We start from the raw sequence: 16,936 nt of genomic DNA, 5'->3' as shown, positions 1-16,936 counted from the left end.
TAAGTTGGTTCAGCAATGGTTAGAAATGTTATAAGTAAAGGTAAAGTAGAACCTTGCCTGCACTGGAATAAGTTGTACTTCACATTAAAACTGGTGAAGCTCATAAGATATATTAGAAAGTAAAATAATTGAATCCTTAGTTATAAATTTATAAATATATTTAGTTCTTAATTTAATTACTTATTAAATACACGGTGATTAATGAATTGTTTATTAACGGTGTTGCCGCATGTACATATGTATATTTGTATTAACAGCCTAAACATTTTTTAACTAATATACATATATTAGATGCATACTTACTATTAATAAAAAAATTAAAGTTAATGAATTTTGCATATATTTTTTTAAATTTATTATTTGATTAGGGATGTAAAAAGAATTAAAAGAGGTTTTAAGAATTAATATCATGTGCAAAATCCATTTCGTAAATCATAGTAGTGTAGTGTTTTTATTGGAATATATTATTTTATACTTCTTGTTGGTTTAATAAGTTTACTTGATGGTGGTGGCAATTTACAAAATCCAGTGGCATCGAAAACAGGAAGCAATTCACGCACTCGACTACTCTTATTTCCATCGAAAATTCTAAAATAATTAGATACATATGCATTTTAAAAATGTCTCATGTTATTCTATAATAAGAAACTCGTTTAACAAAAGATTGTCAAGAAATAAAATCATAATTTCGTATAATGAAAACAGGTGAACACTTTAAACAGATATTTTATTTATACGACAGTCTTTTTTAAATGAATTTTATATACCGTCTTTTATAGTCAATTTTTACATCCTTCATTTGAAGATTTGCTTCTGTTGGAAAAAAGGTCGCATCGTAAAAGTTTAGTCCATTTTGCAGTAATATATTATATTCATCCATTGAAGCTAATGTTATTCGAATTACCGACGTAGTTGATTCTCGGCGGTCTGTTTTCTCAGCAACTTCAGTTCTAACTGTAAGAATTCATGAGAGAATAAGTTAAGCGAAATTTTTAGTTAAGTCCGAATGTCAAACTTCATAAGCTCTATATATTTCAAAAACCTCAAAACTCATAAGAAAGTATACAGTCATTCACTTAAAAATGTTCTGAAAATTTTCATTCAATGACTTTTAATTCTCGTATATAACCTTCACTCATTAATTAATAAGAGGAATTCGTAATAGTTAATATTCTCACAATAAATTTTAATTTCACTCTGTGTAATAAAATCCGTTAGAATTCATTATTCTTTACGCGACGTAACTGTCAATGGATTAAATCAGTTTTGTTATCTTATTCATTTCTATTATAAGCCATAGACAAACTTAGGGAAACCTGATAATCCAAAGGGGCTACATTTAACAAAGTGGGTATACTAGGAAAAGTCAATCAGAGAATCGGAAATCATTATATTAGGGATATGTGGCCAAGACCGAGGTGTAGACCGATTTTATCCAAATTCCGCTTTAAGCCGCATTGTATTTGAGAAAACCTGTCCACACAATTTTATTAAAATATTATATCACGTATTTTCCCTAATACAAAGAGTTTAAAATTTGAATGGGGGATAGGGGAAAGTTTGTACGGATTGCATTGACTTTTTACATTACTTGTTTTTAACCATTTTATGTATTTAAGTATCATGAGATAATAACCATAATAATAACACTTCCTCGGCACAGGTACGTTAGAGTGCAGAAGCAGCGATTTACAACTCTGACTTTTGCTTGACACATGGAATAAAGTATCCTTTTTGCTACTTCCTTTAGCAAACTAGAGTTACCAGCTAGTTATGAAGTAAAATCTCCAAAATAATTACGAAGTAAAATCTTTTGTGGCACTTCAGTGGCCCTTTTGTGGAAAAAGTTTCTGGCGAAAGGGCGCATAAAGATAAAATAAAAATAAATAAATAACTGTGCTAAACAAATAAAACTAGTGCTAAGCGCTCAACGCATACTTTACGGTTGTTTCCTCCAACTTCATATGTAACTCGAAGAAAAGCACCAGTCACCATTAAACGAACCATTAAACGAAAGTCGAGCCCCATCAAGAATACAAGCAACGCTTATTCTCTTTGCACTACTCGAATAATGCTAGTCAAACAGCTAGGAACTGCCAAGTCCCCACCAATCTATCTACGCCAACGGAGCTCTAATGAATTAATAAAAAGCTTAGCGTATATAATAGGCACTAACAACTTCCACATTGTACCCTTAAAGCAAGGCAAATAGAGGAAAATTTTGCCAAGTTGTAACACTTCTGTCGGATAACAATGATCAGTTAAAAAGCTCGAAGGGTCTAGCAGTTGTCTTGAAGGACATTGGAGCTGCAGTAGGTTCGGAAGAAGTAAAAGAAGCCTTAGAAAACCAGGGTTTTGGTGTAAAATCCGTTATTAATGTTATAAATAAAAACAAAGGTCAGCAACCATGGTACTACCAAACTCGATTCAATTGAAAAAAATGAAGTACACCCCATTTATAAATTGAAATTTTTGCTACACCACAGAATTTCTGTCGAAGAGCCACATAAAAGAAATGTACCACTGCAATGCATAAGTTGCCAAGAATTCGGCCACTCAAAATATTTATGTACGCTTCGTACTGTGTGCTTAGTTTATCGTGAGTTACATCACTCCTCTAAATGCAATCGACAAAAGAAAGATTTAACTGCTTAGCAATCGAGGTTGCCCTGTTTACAAAGAACTTATAGCTAAACTACTGGTAAACGCGCGCAGATGGCTAATATGGTGCCTCTAGCACAAGAAACTGCGACAAAAACTGCAGATGCATTAAAAACAAATTCCGACAAAATGTCCTCAAACTCGAATATGGATGGGGTGTAAAAGCTATGATACTTAATTTGATGCAGTGTATGACACAATTTATGTCCACCATGCAAAATATTATTCAGGACTTAATTAAAGTCCAAAATCAGATGTGGCGCGCCGCGTCGTTAGTTCTGCTCTCTCAAGACTGGACAAGTGAGCGAGGGCAAGACGAAATATCTCCTGTCATCAAACAAACAGTCGTTGCACTCGCGACTTGGCACTCACGTCACTGATGACAGTCATAACTTTGGAGTCGTAGATAATTTCGTCTATCTTGGGACCAGCGTAAAAACCACCAAGAATGTCAGCCTGGAAATTCAACGCAGGTTAACTCTTGCCAACAGCTGCTACTTTGGACTGAGTAGGCAATTGAGAAGCAAACTCCTCTCTCGACGAACAAAAACCAAACTCTATAAGTCACTCATATTCCCGTCCTGCTATATGGTGCAGAGGCTTGGACGATGACAACAATTGATGAAGCGAATTAAAAGACAGCGGCTACGCTGGCTAGGTCATGTTGTCCGAATGGACTCCAGCTCTGAAAGTATTCGACGCAGTACCCGACGGAGGAAGCAGAGGAAGAGGAAGACCTCCACTCCGTTGGAAGGACCAAGTGGAGAAGAACCTGGCTTCGCTTGGAATATCCAATTGGTGCCACGTAGCGAAAAGAAGAAACGACTGACGCGCTGTTGTTAACTCGACTATAATCGCCAGTAAAGAGGAAGAATATATTACCTGCCACACACTAAAAAAATGTTCCTGGGTTTCATTAAGTACGTCACATACAATCACCAATGATATTCGAAAATCCTTATGTTAATTATACGGAAAGTAAAAGGACTAAGTCGATTTAAAAAAAATTCACATCTGGGCTGTAGGGCGGCTGCGGAAGCGTTGGGACGCCGGCTTTGGTTAGATAGCTGTTCACAAGAAAGGCGTTGCGAGCGGGGCGTTGTCGTTGTGCAATTTCAATCAGCACTTTTGGGACCATCTTCGCGCACACCTTGCGCATGTTCAAGTGCTCCGTCACAACGCCATGAACCACAGATTTTGATAAATTTAACATCTGCGCAATTAAACAAATACTTAGTCGACGGTCTGAGTTCAAAACTTTACGCACATGAGTCACATTGTCGTCTGTCGAAGTCGCAGGTCTTCCAGCACGGTCTTTATCAGCGCTCTTTTCCCAGCATCTGAGTAAGCCAGTTTGATCATATCAAACGTCTCTGTCGCAGATTTACGGAGTTTCACACAGAATTTAATCGCGTACCTCTGCTCTAACGAACGCTGCATTTTCGGCTTGCACCACTTACAGAAACATGTCCCACGAAAATATTTGCCCTAACTCTCCAGGTGCTCGGAGACAACTGACCAGCCGCTTGTTCGTTAGCTAGGAACACCCTCTAGCGAATCCAGTTGATGCGCGCACGCTCATCAATCAATCAGTCCTTTTACTTTCCGGACAAACCCTGTATGGGGCCTAGGTTAAGTTTTCGCAAAAACACACTGTTCTGAGTAAAACACGTTCCCTCAGTTTTATTGAGATAACTCACATATTGGCAGAAATATGTGGTATTTGGCGAGTGGACAGAGTTATCTTCCGATTTTATCTATATTTGCAGTGTCGATAGGGTTGCTAAAGGGGTTCGGTGTGAGCGAATTTGGTTATTTTAGCTTAAGTAGTTTAGAAGATATGTACATTAACCCAAATAAAGAGCGCCCACTATTTGGATGGTTATATTTTCGATCGGTATGAAATCTTTTCGCCATACACGACATACTTAAATACATACATGCATTCCTAAATAAAAGATCACCTAAGTGAGGAAAACAACTGCTAACTGTTCCTTTCAGGATTTTTACTAAGAATATAATGCCAAGCCTTTCCCTACGTCTAGTAAGTGTAGGTAGATTTATAAGTTTTAAACGACTAGTAAATGGAGCAAGACTTATATCGGTGTTCTGCTTGTCACGATTGTCTCATGTCTCTAATTGTCACAATCGTAATTTAGTGACTCTGTTAGTCAGGACTCTCATTTTGGTATTCTGGCAGATACAGTATAGTAGTATACTGTATCAAGTTATCGCTTTCACGAGTGGACGGACGGGCACATAAAAAGCCGGTATTCAACTCGTCGAGTTGGAAACAGCCAATTGGTAAACAAAACTATTTTACTCAGTACAAAATGTTGGGACAGTATAAAAATAGGCCGCACTCCACTTTAGCTTTAATGGTAATCAGACCTAGTGAACAACTACTAACTACGTAAGTTTATCAGTATGTTATTTCGATAATTACCTTCTTGAATTTTTTCGTTTGACATTAATTGTTGAGTTTGGTAATGAAGACGTACTACTTCAACTACAGAATCGAACTTGTATAATGCATGCCTAATGTCTTCGACGGGTAAATCTTCAGGCACATCCATAACAAAGAGAGTGAATGTTTTTTTCGGTCGACAGGGAATCGCTATCTGTAAAGATATATTCATTCAATGGTAATTAGTTTCTTGTGAATTATTTTGAAATTGAAATACATATTTATGAAACAGGAATATGAAAATTATTAAATATTAACACCTTTCTTACAAAAGAAAAATAAATAAGTAAGAAATGGCTAAGTTCGGGTGTAACCGTATATCTCATACCCTTGCAAAACTTTATACAAGTATTAAACAAGTAAACTTTATATTACTCTTGCAACTTGCAGAAATCAAAACCGGGGAAATACCTAAAGGTGTAAAATGTTAAACAGAGGATCAGAATCGAATCACATATATATGTATATACTTAAACTATATAACTCACACACTGACCGACATATTCGGCAAAAGGTTTACTAGAAAAACGAAAACTATTATACATATGTATTATAAGGGAGTTAGAGTAGTATCGTCCCGATTTAATCTATTAACTATTATCATGTGACATACTAAAAAAATATTCCCTGTGTTTCATTAAGGAGTTAGGGGTAGTTAGAATTTTGAAAATTTTTTTTTTTTTTGTATTTTCGTTAAGTGTAATATCTTAAAAATATTCCCTGAAAATTTCCCGTTGATCCGATAATTAGTTTTTGAGTTATTCCACAAATAACAAAGAGAGCTCGGGCACTTCAAAGCGCTAGTGTGAAACTTTAAACGCGTTTTTCTCAAAACTATGTTTTTTGAACCGGTGACAAGTGTAACTCGAAAACCGTTCAGTAGATTTTAATGAAATTTCTACAGCTTTTATAATACATAATAAACTCGGGCCTGATCGAAGGATTTTTATTTTTTCGAAAATTTCGATTTTTTAAGACCAACTAACTGCTGATTTTTTCGAAAAAATTAAAAAAAAAATTTCCTGAGCCCGTCATTTTGTTAATTTTGAAAAAAAATAAAATCCTTCGATCAGGTCCGGGATTATCTATTTATAAAACTAATTTTTTTTGTCCGATTGATTTTAGATGAATCTCCAAGGACTTATGCTTGTCACCGCAAGTACCTTTTTTTGGAACAGGGTCAACACAAACAACTATAACTTTGTAAATTAATTTTTTTTTGAAATTTTCGTGACTTTAAGTCAACACAACCTATAATAATGCCACAATACTACTTTTGTAAAATAACGTGATTTAATAGCAAAAAAAATACTGGAAACTCTCATTTTTTCGTGCCTCTGACTACCCCTAACACCTTAAGGTACCTTACAAACAATCACCAATCATTAGTTATGTGGGGTGTGAGTAAAGTTTTCGCCCAATTTTATTTATTTTAGGCACAAAGATACACTGTTATGAGTAAAACACGCTTTGTAATTTTCATTGAGATAACTCAAATATTGACCGACTTATGCAGCATCAAGTCACCTGGTAGTTCGAAAATCTTTATAGTTGGTAATTGGGGGCTCTGGGAAGTATTGAGCCGATTCAAACCATTTTTGATACAGAGAGTTATTATCCCATAAAGCCTTATCATACTATCCCGGAGGTAATTTTAACGTCTCTGGCGTATTTAGTTATTGATTTATGCCGTTATATTGGAAGCTAGCGGCGTTATCATCCAATCTTATAATATTTGACCAGGGTTATTTGCTAACCACCTACGAACTCGTAATTTTTTTGTACTCAGGAAGTCGCATACCAAGTTTCATCAAAATATCTCAATTTTTACTCAAGGACGGACGGACAAATAGACAGTCACCGGAATTTAAACTTTTCTCGTCATCCTGGGGATGGGAAGTGGCATATGGAAGCTTACCATGAGTTGCTATCGCACATTTCGACATTAAATTATAGTATATTCAATACTTTACAAATATATGATGGTATAAAGCCAGCCGGAAGTTTGAAATACTTGTATAACTTCATGGTTTTGGTATTACGACATATCTTCACTAATATAGGGGCTCTCTAAATTTCATTAAGAAGCCACATAGTTTGAGTAATACGAGTATGTATGTATCTATATAAAGTACAAAGTCAAATGTACATAAGTTTGAAAATTAGTATAATAGATATATGGGACAAGATAAAATGCCGCCATTGTCCATTTTAGGCAAGTGGATCCTCTGTTATAAGGGATTCTTTCTGAATATCATTAAGTTTTCTTCATATGAACTGATATACGCGGTATACAGCGAAATAGACGTTCAAAAATATTTATATTAGGGTTAAGATATTGGGGCATTAAGGCATTAAGGAACAAATTATAGTTTGATTCGACCATTTTTATGTAAGATGCAACACCTTGAGGACACTTTTTTGTGTAAAGTTTTATTATAATAACTCCATTGATGTTTGAGTAGTATAATGTAAAGTGAAAAAATCAGATGAAATTTAAATGTTTATTATATGGGATGTACATAGGTACGAGTATTCGGTTCGCCCATTTTTATATTGTCTAATAGATATGTCTGGATAATCTCACATACCAAATTTGGTTGAAAGTGGTCAAGTAGTTCCTGAGAAATATAATTTAACCTAAAGGCGGGCGCTGCCGATCCCTTCATCCAATTTTTGCTACTAGTCCTATTAGGACCTTCCTTACAATCGTCCTTGTGAAATTTCAAGCTTGTGGAGCATTTTTTCAGTGTGTTATCGCTAGTTTAGTAGTTTTCATAATAACCGTTATGTGGGGAATGGAAGTGGTTTTACTCAATTTCACTTGTGTATGGAGAGGCGCGGTTCGAAAGATATGTAGGTACATTAAACCATTTAGGTAGCAGTTCCACGACCATCAAAAAATTTAGGCTGCATGCGTCTCTTCCTACTTCGATCTTGTCCTCCAAATTACAATTCAATTTTTTATCTCAATGTCTACATTTTACCAGAGGACACGTGTGCAAAGTTCTTATGCAATATCTAAATTTTTACTGAAGTTATCACTTTTATCGGCGCCTTTTCCAGTGTTCACATCCTTTGGAACAATACCAGTTGGTTCATTTTTTGTTGACGTTCACGAAACAATACTTAAACTCTTTTGGATTGCGCTGAAACAGCGTTAAATACTGCTATAGAGTTGCCTGACGGTAGTTGGCGTAAGCAATCCAGATACCAGGGTCGACAACCTTTTCTTACTCAATATTTAATCCAAGATATGACCCACACTTTTTATATCTTGCATATTGACCGATATATGATAAGCGTGTTTTTTTAACTATTTTTTCAATCTCCTACTGAAATTTCCTTGGAAATAACCTAAAAAGAATTCCTTGAAAATTTGAGCCCCTAATATTAATATTAAGTTTCCATTGGAAAAAACACGATAATCGTGATTTTTTATCTTCAAATTTCTATAGCTCAGAGGAATTTTATGGCATCGCTTTGACTTTACACATGTATTCCTCAGAATTGAACATTCTACAAACCTAACGTCAGGTCGTCAATGACAAGAGCAAAAGAAAAAATGTATATGACAAACTTGTTGGAAATTTTATTTGCTACAAAGCGCAAAATCGCTATCATCAGCTTTTTAAGTAAGGCTGCATGACTTACAAGTAAAAAGTCGAATATCTCGAGAAGTATTAATGATAGCGATTTTGAGCTTTGTAGCAAATAAAATTTTCTAGTCCAATATATACAAGGTGCGTTCCAAAGTAATCAGGACACCCCCTGGTGGAGTCATCTATATGTCGACTGGTGCGTTAGAATCTGCTATCTTTATCGATTGCCCAGTGAGAATTTCATGACATTTCACTGATTGGAAGTAAAGTTATTGCGTTTTAAGTAATTACTTAAGCGAAATTGAGCATATGCTATGTGCCAATAAGCATATTGCATGTAATCCATTTGCCTTTTTTTCATAAAAAAAATTAACAACACAATAAGTTCTAAAAATAATGTTTGCATATCAATTTGTATCGGTTCATATTAGTTAATTTGCTTTTGTAAAGCTAAAACACTTAAAAAAGGAAAACTTAAAGCAATATAACTTTACGAACTGAATGAATCGATATATGTAGATAATGCAATGGTGTGCCCATAATGACTTAGCTCACATTATCGCAAAATATATTTACCATACTTGTATTGAATATTCTAACGACAACTGTCAACATTTCAGCCGAATCAGACTCTTGGTTTTGTTTTAAGCGCGTGTGAATAAGGCCGTGTCTGCGGATTTCAGAAAAATTGGAAAGACCAATATTTTCAAAATAACATTACCTATTAAAAAATATTGTGCACAAAAATTAAAAAAAATTTAGCTAGTTAAGAAATCACTGGAGAAAAAATTTAACGACTGGTAAAGTTAATGTACCGCTGGAAAGGTATTTATCACTAATATTTGTTTTGAATAAGAGCTTACCTTTCGATAAAATCTCGCTCCTGTTATTTTGTGGAATCCTTTCTTGTAAACGGCTTGATAATCGTCTGGGTGTGAAAACTTGAAAAGAATTCCCGTAGCAGTTTTCGTTAGGCTGAAACAACCCTTGAAATTCATTTTCTCGCATATAACTGCAGCTCGTTCCATTGATAATTCATGTAGAGGCGTCAGCAAAAATGCACCTTAAAAATTTTGTATTACTAATAGAATTTTTAACAAGTAAGGAAGGGCTAAATTTGAATGTAATCGAACATTTTATACTCTGACAATTTGCAAGAAACAAGGCTGGAAATACCTGATCGGGATTGTGACTTAAACCTTACGGCTATATACCGTCCACTTCGTTTTAAAATTACAGAGAGCGAATTTAAAGACTTTTTTGGAACGCTAAGTCAAAGATTTCTAGCAGGTGGAGATTACAACGCAAAACACACGTACTGGGGCTCACGTCTTATTAATCCGACAGCTATACTACATTATGAATTAGCATAATAACCTGGATATAATATCTCCTGGTAAGTCGACAATACCAGACTTAATAGATTTTGATGTATTCAAAAATATAGATAGATCGCTTATGACAGCTGATACATGTACAGACTTATCATCTGATCATTCATCTGTACTAATAAATTTATACGAACAGCCCATGATATTTGAGCCAAAAGTTTTCTAACGCCTCATAAGACTAACTGGTTGAAGTATACAAAATATATCAGCAGCCACATCAATAGTAATTGCAAAATAAATACAGGAAGAATATAAAGAACTGTGTCCGAATTCTAACAAGGAAAACTCGCTCTAAATAGCCCAAAAGTCTTTACCTCAAACCAGGACGTCAAACCCACTTAAACCAGTTTTATTGTATGCATGGATCAAAAAATTTATGAGCGTGGAATCTATCTCTTACCCGAAGATGGAAAAAGTTATTAGATCAAACTGGAGAACAAATAATTTCATAAAATGTTTTACACAGTAGAAAATCGTGCCAACTCAACCTAATATTATTTCATAAATTTAAATAGACATAGTCAACATAATTGTGATAAGCAAACATTGTTAAAACCCAAATTTTACCAAAGGTTGACGAGAAAAGTTGAAATCCGGTTGACCGTCTGTCTGTCCTTCCGTCCGTGCAAGCTGTAACTTGAGTAAAAATTAAGATATCTTAATGAAACTTGGTATGTAGGTTCATTAGTACAAAAAAAATTCGAGTTCGTAGATGGGCGGAATCAGACCATTGCCACGACCACAAATCCCCATTAACCGAATACACGTAAAGCGCTATAACTAAGCACTAAATTGAGATATATGGCTGTAATTTGACACAGGAGATCGCAGTAGCAAGGGGCACCTGTGGGCAAAATTTTTTGAAAAAGTGGGAGTGGCCACGCCCTCTAATATGCTTAATGTATATATCTCCTAAACCACTAAAGCTACAAAAACCAAGTTTGCTGAGTAAAAATCTTATAAGAACTTCCACCGACAGTGTAAAAGTGAATAAAATCGGAGGATAACCCCGCCCATTCTCCATATAACGGTACTGTTAAAATCTACTAAAGCGCGATAAATCAATAATTAAATACGCCAGAGACATTAAATTTTACCACCAGGATGGCCTGAGAGAGCTTTTTGGGAGCTGGTGTGAAAATTGGACAATGGGCATAGTACCGCACACTTTTTGGTGAGATCACATATCTCAGGAACCGACCAATCGATTTCAACAAAATTTAGTAGGGGCATTATTTTTACATTCTTATATCAGATTGTGAAAATGGGCAAAATCGGAGAAAAACCACGCTTACTTCCCATATTCTTATCACAATTTTAAAAACCACTTGATTCGTTCAGTTTCCAGTACAAAAATCAAGAAGCAATTAATATAACGGGATAAAACTTTGCACGGATAATGCCTTTAGTTTGCGCCACCTTATGACTAAAAATTGTTGAAATCCAATAAAAACTGTTCAAGACAAGAGAGCGTGTTTTATTCATAACAGTGTATTTTTGTGCCTAAAATAGATAAATTTGAGCGAAAACTTGGCTTAGGCCCTATATAACTAATATCAGAATTTTCGAACATCCAACTGACTTTACTCTTTATGATTCGTTTTACACCTTAAAGTGTTTCCCTGGCTTTAATTCTTGCAAGTTGCAAGAGTATAAATGTTCGGTTGCACCCGAATTTAGCCCTTCCTTACTTGTTTTATAATATTTTTCCAGAGTCTGTATTTTGTGATTCACTTTTTTTTATTAGCAGTTATAAAGCTTAAAACTGAGACAAATACTTTGAAATATTATCTCACCTCTCGTCAAAAAGTTTTCTGTGTACGACAATTCTGATCCAGATTCATCATCCTTTTTATTTGTCCATTTAGATTCCAAGGATAACTTGTTTGCAGCTAACTTTGAAATGAAATCCGAATGACGGGTTTTTGGTTGATCCGCCCTTTCACATTCAGCGTCTGAAGTGTTTGTTCCAATATATGACATGATTCAAAAATTAGCAACTAAGCAGCTGTCTTCAATAGAATGAACTGAACACAAATATAAGAATGTTACTTTTATATACAACATTAAAGGTTTGCTTCTTCTAGAAGGCGCTCATTTACAAACCACAAAATAATAATAGTGTCATCAATCCCATTAATTTCGGGATTGACTTGATTAACCTGAAAATATTAAATTAAGATCAAATAAAATGTATATCATCATAAAAATATGTTCAACTATAAAGCAGAATATTATAACTTACATTAAACAGGAGTCTTCGAACTGAGTCATAATCAATTAAGTATTTTATTAATTAATTACACTTTTATAAAATGTTATCTAATAAAGTTTCATGTGCGAATGAAAAGATCTCTTACGAAGGTATTATAATACTTTAATAATAATACAAAATATAAGTACATAAATAATTTTAACTCAATTCTTAAGGGGGTATTCGGGTCTAGAAGCATGAATTTCAGGTAATTTTTAAAGTGTCGTAAAAAAAAGGCAATTAATATTTTTACTATCCATTTTTTTATTAGTTATTTGTTAATTTTAGAAGAGTACAGAAAAAAATTAAAAACTAAAAAAAGTAAAAAATTTCAAAAATTATGAGCTGACGAAGTGGGGGTCTCTAAAAATTTCCACGTGACCATACCCATGATTTCAACCCTCCTAGTTATCTGAAACCAAAAAAAAAAAGATTATTAATCTAGAATAATGTCGCAATGGCCGGAACTACGGAAAAGTGGGAAAAATTTTTTTTCACAAAATGGCGACTGCCTAAAAAAAAAGTTTTTTTGGATCACTTTTTCTGACTATTTCGAATTTTTTAAAAATAATAAAAATAAAAATTTGGGGATGGGGCTAGTTCCAACCATAGACAAGCCTATAAAGAAGACTTTATAAAAATTTCAAGTAAATCGGTCCAGTAGAACCTGAGAAATCGTGGGTATCGTTCCGAAAAAGTCAGTTTAGAGAAAAACGCGTTTAAAGTTTCGCGTAAAGTCTTTTGTTCGATTAGTTCCAGCCGAACCAGTTTGGATGCCGGGTCGGAAAAATGCCCTATATCTCCGAAAATAATTTGAATTTTGAAAAATCCTCTTGTACACACATTTTTTGTATAGTTAAACTTTGAAAATATAAATAAAAAATCGATTTTTTTTAAATTTCTAGACCAGAATACCCCCTTAAGCAAAATCACTTCAAGACCCGAAATAAAAATTAAATACATGTATCTATATCCACCCAACAAACAATACTTTAAAAAACAAGCACAAATATAGTGCATACGCACATTTAATGTGTTTCTTCTATTCCAAATATGGTTTTGGTTCTCTTAATTTTGCTCATAGGTTATGCATCAGTTAGTCAGCGTGTGGGTAAATGTCACAAAAATACGTATTTATAAATATACGTAGATGTATATACATATATATAATTATGTGTTTACTTTAACATCTTCAGTCTACAAACGATGCAGCATTGCGAATAAAATGTTCAAAAGGGCAAGTTTAAATCTGGGAGACATAAGCTTCACCTAGCTAGTGCATTGAGCGGTTTACGGTTTAATTAATGGAATAATTACTTTCTTTATATTTAATCTGAATCATCGGCCTCAAACATATCCTTTCATAGTTTGTAATACGTCTTATGTCTCCGCTTAATAAAAAATCTATCTCTAACCTGTGTCTTGTCTGTATATCATGAATGTAACATATCTTAAATGTAAACTATTAAATACAATTTTTCATACTTCAAGAGAATTTTTTTCGTATTACAATTTGGAAAACCTCGCAGAAAGATTTTCTTAAAAGTTTTATGTTAAATACAAGTAAAGCTTAACAAACTTGAAAATTAAAAAAAGTTTCATAACTAACTAATAAATATATTTATATAAAAAAGATTTAAGCTAAAACAAAATTGAAAGACGCCCACAAATGGGTAAATTAAGAAAAATAAACAATATGGAAAAATTTTCGAACATCTTGTTAAATGAAAATATATTTTTTCCTAAAATATAAATTAGTCTCCAACCTAGATAAAACGTTAAGTCATTGGAAGTATTTCAATTTGATTTCAATTATTTACTTAACTTCAACGAATTTTCTTATAATTATTTCCTTCGTGTGAGTCATTTCCTAAATATCCATCCGAAATATGTTTATGCTTAGTTGATTAAGTAAAGAAAAAGTTTGTTCTTTAAGGTCTTTAAATATCAATATTTTGCACTTAGAAAGTTTTGACCTTTCCAACATTTATAAAAAAAGTATTCTTATCTCAAATTTTTTAGTAAATGTAATAAAAAATTTTAAGCTATATTTGGATTTTTATATGTATGCACATATATTACTTTATGCATAAATTTTCGTAATGTAATAAAATACGCTATTACTTTCATAGGTCTTAAGCTCATACTTAAAGACCTAAGAATTATGCGTCCACAATATCATAAATACTACTTATATATCCTACTGGGAATGTTGGAGAGTTTTTCAACCATCAGTAACAATTTGTTCATTCGACTTAATGGACATACATATGTATATATATACATTTATACATCCATATGCATCTGTGTGGGCTTGAAACTCTGGCGTAGAACGGAAATACCATATATGACCACGTTTTATTTATATACTTAAAAAAATTTGTATGTACATACATATGTTCAAGCATACTTTATATAAGACATTATATGTAGATATTTATTAGTTTGAAGGTCAATAAAAACAAAAAATTAATCAAAAAGACATTATTCTCTTTTTTATTTCAAAAATCGTACTGCATTGCAAAACCAAACTCATCCGATTGACAAATTTATGGTTTTTATACTTTACAACATGTTGATCGTGAATTGGTTGCTTACTTCGAATCATAAAATATTTCAACATTGAAAATCTTGTACTGGAATTCAAATGATTTTTAACAAATTATGTTTCTTTAAGATTCAATACTACATAAAAACTAACTCAAAGTCTAATTTAAGTGAATAAAATTTAATATAAAATAAACACAAATACTTATATTTAGATACATATTTAATAAATTTGTTTATTTGTTTAATAATGTAAACTTATGTTGGTAAAATATAGTACCGAAAAGTTGTAACCACTAAATATACACTATCTATTTATACTTAACATTATTACTTTATAACTGTATAAACATCCAATTGGATATTCCTTGCGGACAATGATATCAATATCATCAACATACTATGTCAATGTCGTATATCTCATACAGCTCATCGTGCCATCGAATGCGATATTCGTCGTGGCCAACGCGCAAAGGACCATAAATCTTTCGTAGAACTTTTCTCTCGAAAACTCACAATGTCGACTCAAGATTGTACCTGGTCGATTAAGTTCTGCAGCTCGAATTATTTTCTCCAGCAGCGGATTGAAGAAATCGCACGATTGAAAGTCGCCTTGTTTGATACTTCGTTTGGTATCGAACGGCTCGAAGAGGTCCTTCACGACCTTGTCGCAGCTTTTGGTATTGCTCAACATCGTACTCAACGGGGATACCAAATTCAGACATAGCGACATAGAGGCAGCTCCTTTTCGTGCTGTCAAAGGTAGCCGGAATCCATCGGGCCCCGACGCTTTGTTGTTCTTCATGACGGGTAATCGCTATTCGAACTTCTTCATGAAGAAGAATTCCCTGCATAACTTTGGTATGATCTGGGCATTAGACACTACCTCTCTTCTGGGGGTTCTACAAGAGTATTTTCTGGTCTTGAAAACTTCTATTACTCGCCACATTTTTCGCGCACTACCCTTGTCGGACAGCTCTTCGTACTCACGCATTTCGGTCTTTGTCTTTTTTTCTACAAATGCGTTTTGCTTCCCTCTTCAACTCTCGGTATCTATCCCATCCCATACATCGATTGTAAGGTTGGAGACGTGTCTTCTGTCTGTCACATCATAATCGATCTGGTTAGTGGCTTTTCGATCCAGAGACAGCCAGATAGCTTGGTGAATTTTTCGAAGCTGGAATTTACTTAGTACCACAGATAACCATATTTCGGTCATCGGCGCCTCAACCCATTTGGGGATGTTTCCTCGTGGATGCTTAATTTACCGTCTGTTGTGCCAAAGATACCTTCTTTCCCCACCCTGGCGTTAAAGCCAAGCACGATTTTGACATCCTTGCAGCTCTCATAGGTGCGCTCTAAGCGCTCATAGAAGACGTTTTTGGTAACATCGTCCTTCACTTCCGTGGGGGCTTGGGCGCAAATCAGCGATGTGTTGAAGAACTTCGCTTTGATGCACATTGTGATTTGACGTTCATCCAACGGGGTAAATGCCAGGATTCGGCGATGAAGTCTCTCTCCCACCACGAAACCCACACCGAATTTGTTTTTCTTTGTATGGCCACTATAGTAAATTCCACAAGGACCTACTCGTCTTAGTCCATGTCCCGTCCATCGCGCTTCTTGTACGGCGGTGATGTCGGCCTTTACTTTAACGAGAACATCAACCACCTGGGCATCGGCACCTTCCAAATTAAGGGACCGGACTTTCTAGGTGCATGCCCTGAAATCGTTATCCTTAATTCGTTTGCCATAGTCGTCATCAAAAGGGGAGTTTCTCTTTCGAAGCTGTTGTTTAAATTTGGTTGGAGCGTGGGTCCCGTAAAAAAAATGTCATTTAGGGAATTTCCAGGAATTTTGGATTTTGAAGTATTACAGACAACTCTTACTTAAGTTGATTTTTTTTGTCAGGTTTTACAACCGCATGATGAAGCAGATAAATGGGTAGTTTTTATGTTTGGAGATTTCTTCACATAGGCCGACACCTCCATGTGGTCTAAATAGAGGTATTCTT

At 34.4% G+C, this 16,936-nt stretch overlaps 1 protein-coding gene across 1 annotated transcript; it reads right to left on the bottom strand.

Annotated features, from left to right (window-relative positions):
* Window positions 1-323: 323 nt before the first annotated feature.
* LOC126760725 (uncharacterized) lies at window positions 324-12,143 on the bottom strand. Its single transcript, XM_050476580.1, has 5 exons — window positions 11,918-12,143; window positions 9,594-9,793; window positions 5,108-5,282; window positions 768-954; window positions 324-588 (listed from the first exon to the last, which is right to left on the bottom strand). Exons 1-5 carry the CDS (start codon window positions 12,102-12,104, stop codon window positions 465-467), a joined length of 873 nt encoding a protein of 290 aa, XP_050332537.1. The 5' UTR covers window positions 12,105-12,143; the 3' UTR covers window positions 324-464.
* Between the last annotated feature and the right edge of the window lie 4,793 nt (window positions 12,144-16,936).

The sequence above is a fragment of the Bactrocera neohumeralis genome, chromosome 5, assembly GCF_024586455.1.
Source record: "Bactrocera neohumeralis isolate Rockhampton chromosome 5, APGP_CSIRO_Bneo_wtdbg2-racon-allhic-juicebox.fasta_v2, whole genome shotgun sequence".
Taxonomy (NCBI): Eukaryota; Metazoa; Arthropoda; class Insecta; order Diptera; family Tephritidae; genus Bactrocera; species Bactrocera neohumeralis.
The sequence above is the reverse complement of the archived record's forward strand: the minus strand, read 5'-3'. Positions and strand labels throughout refer to the sequence as shown.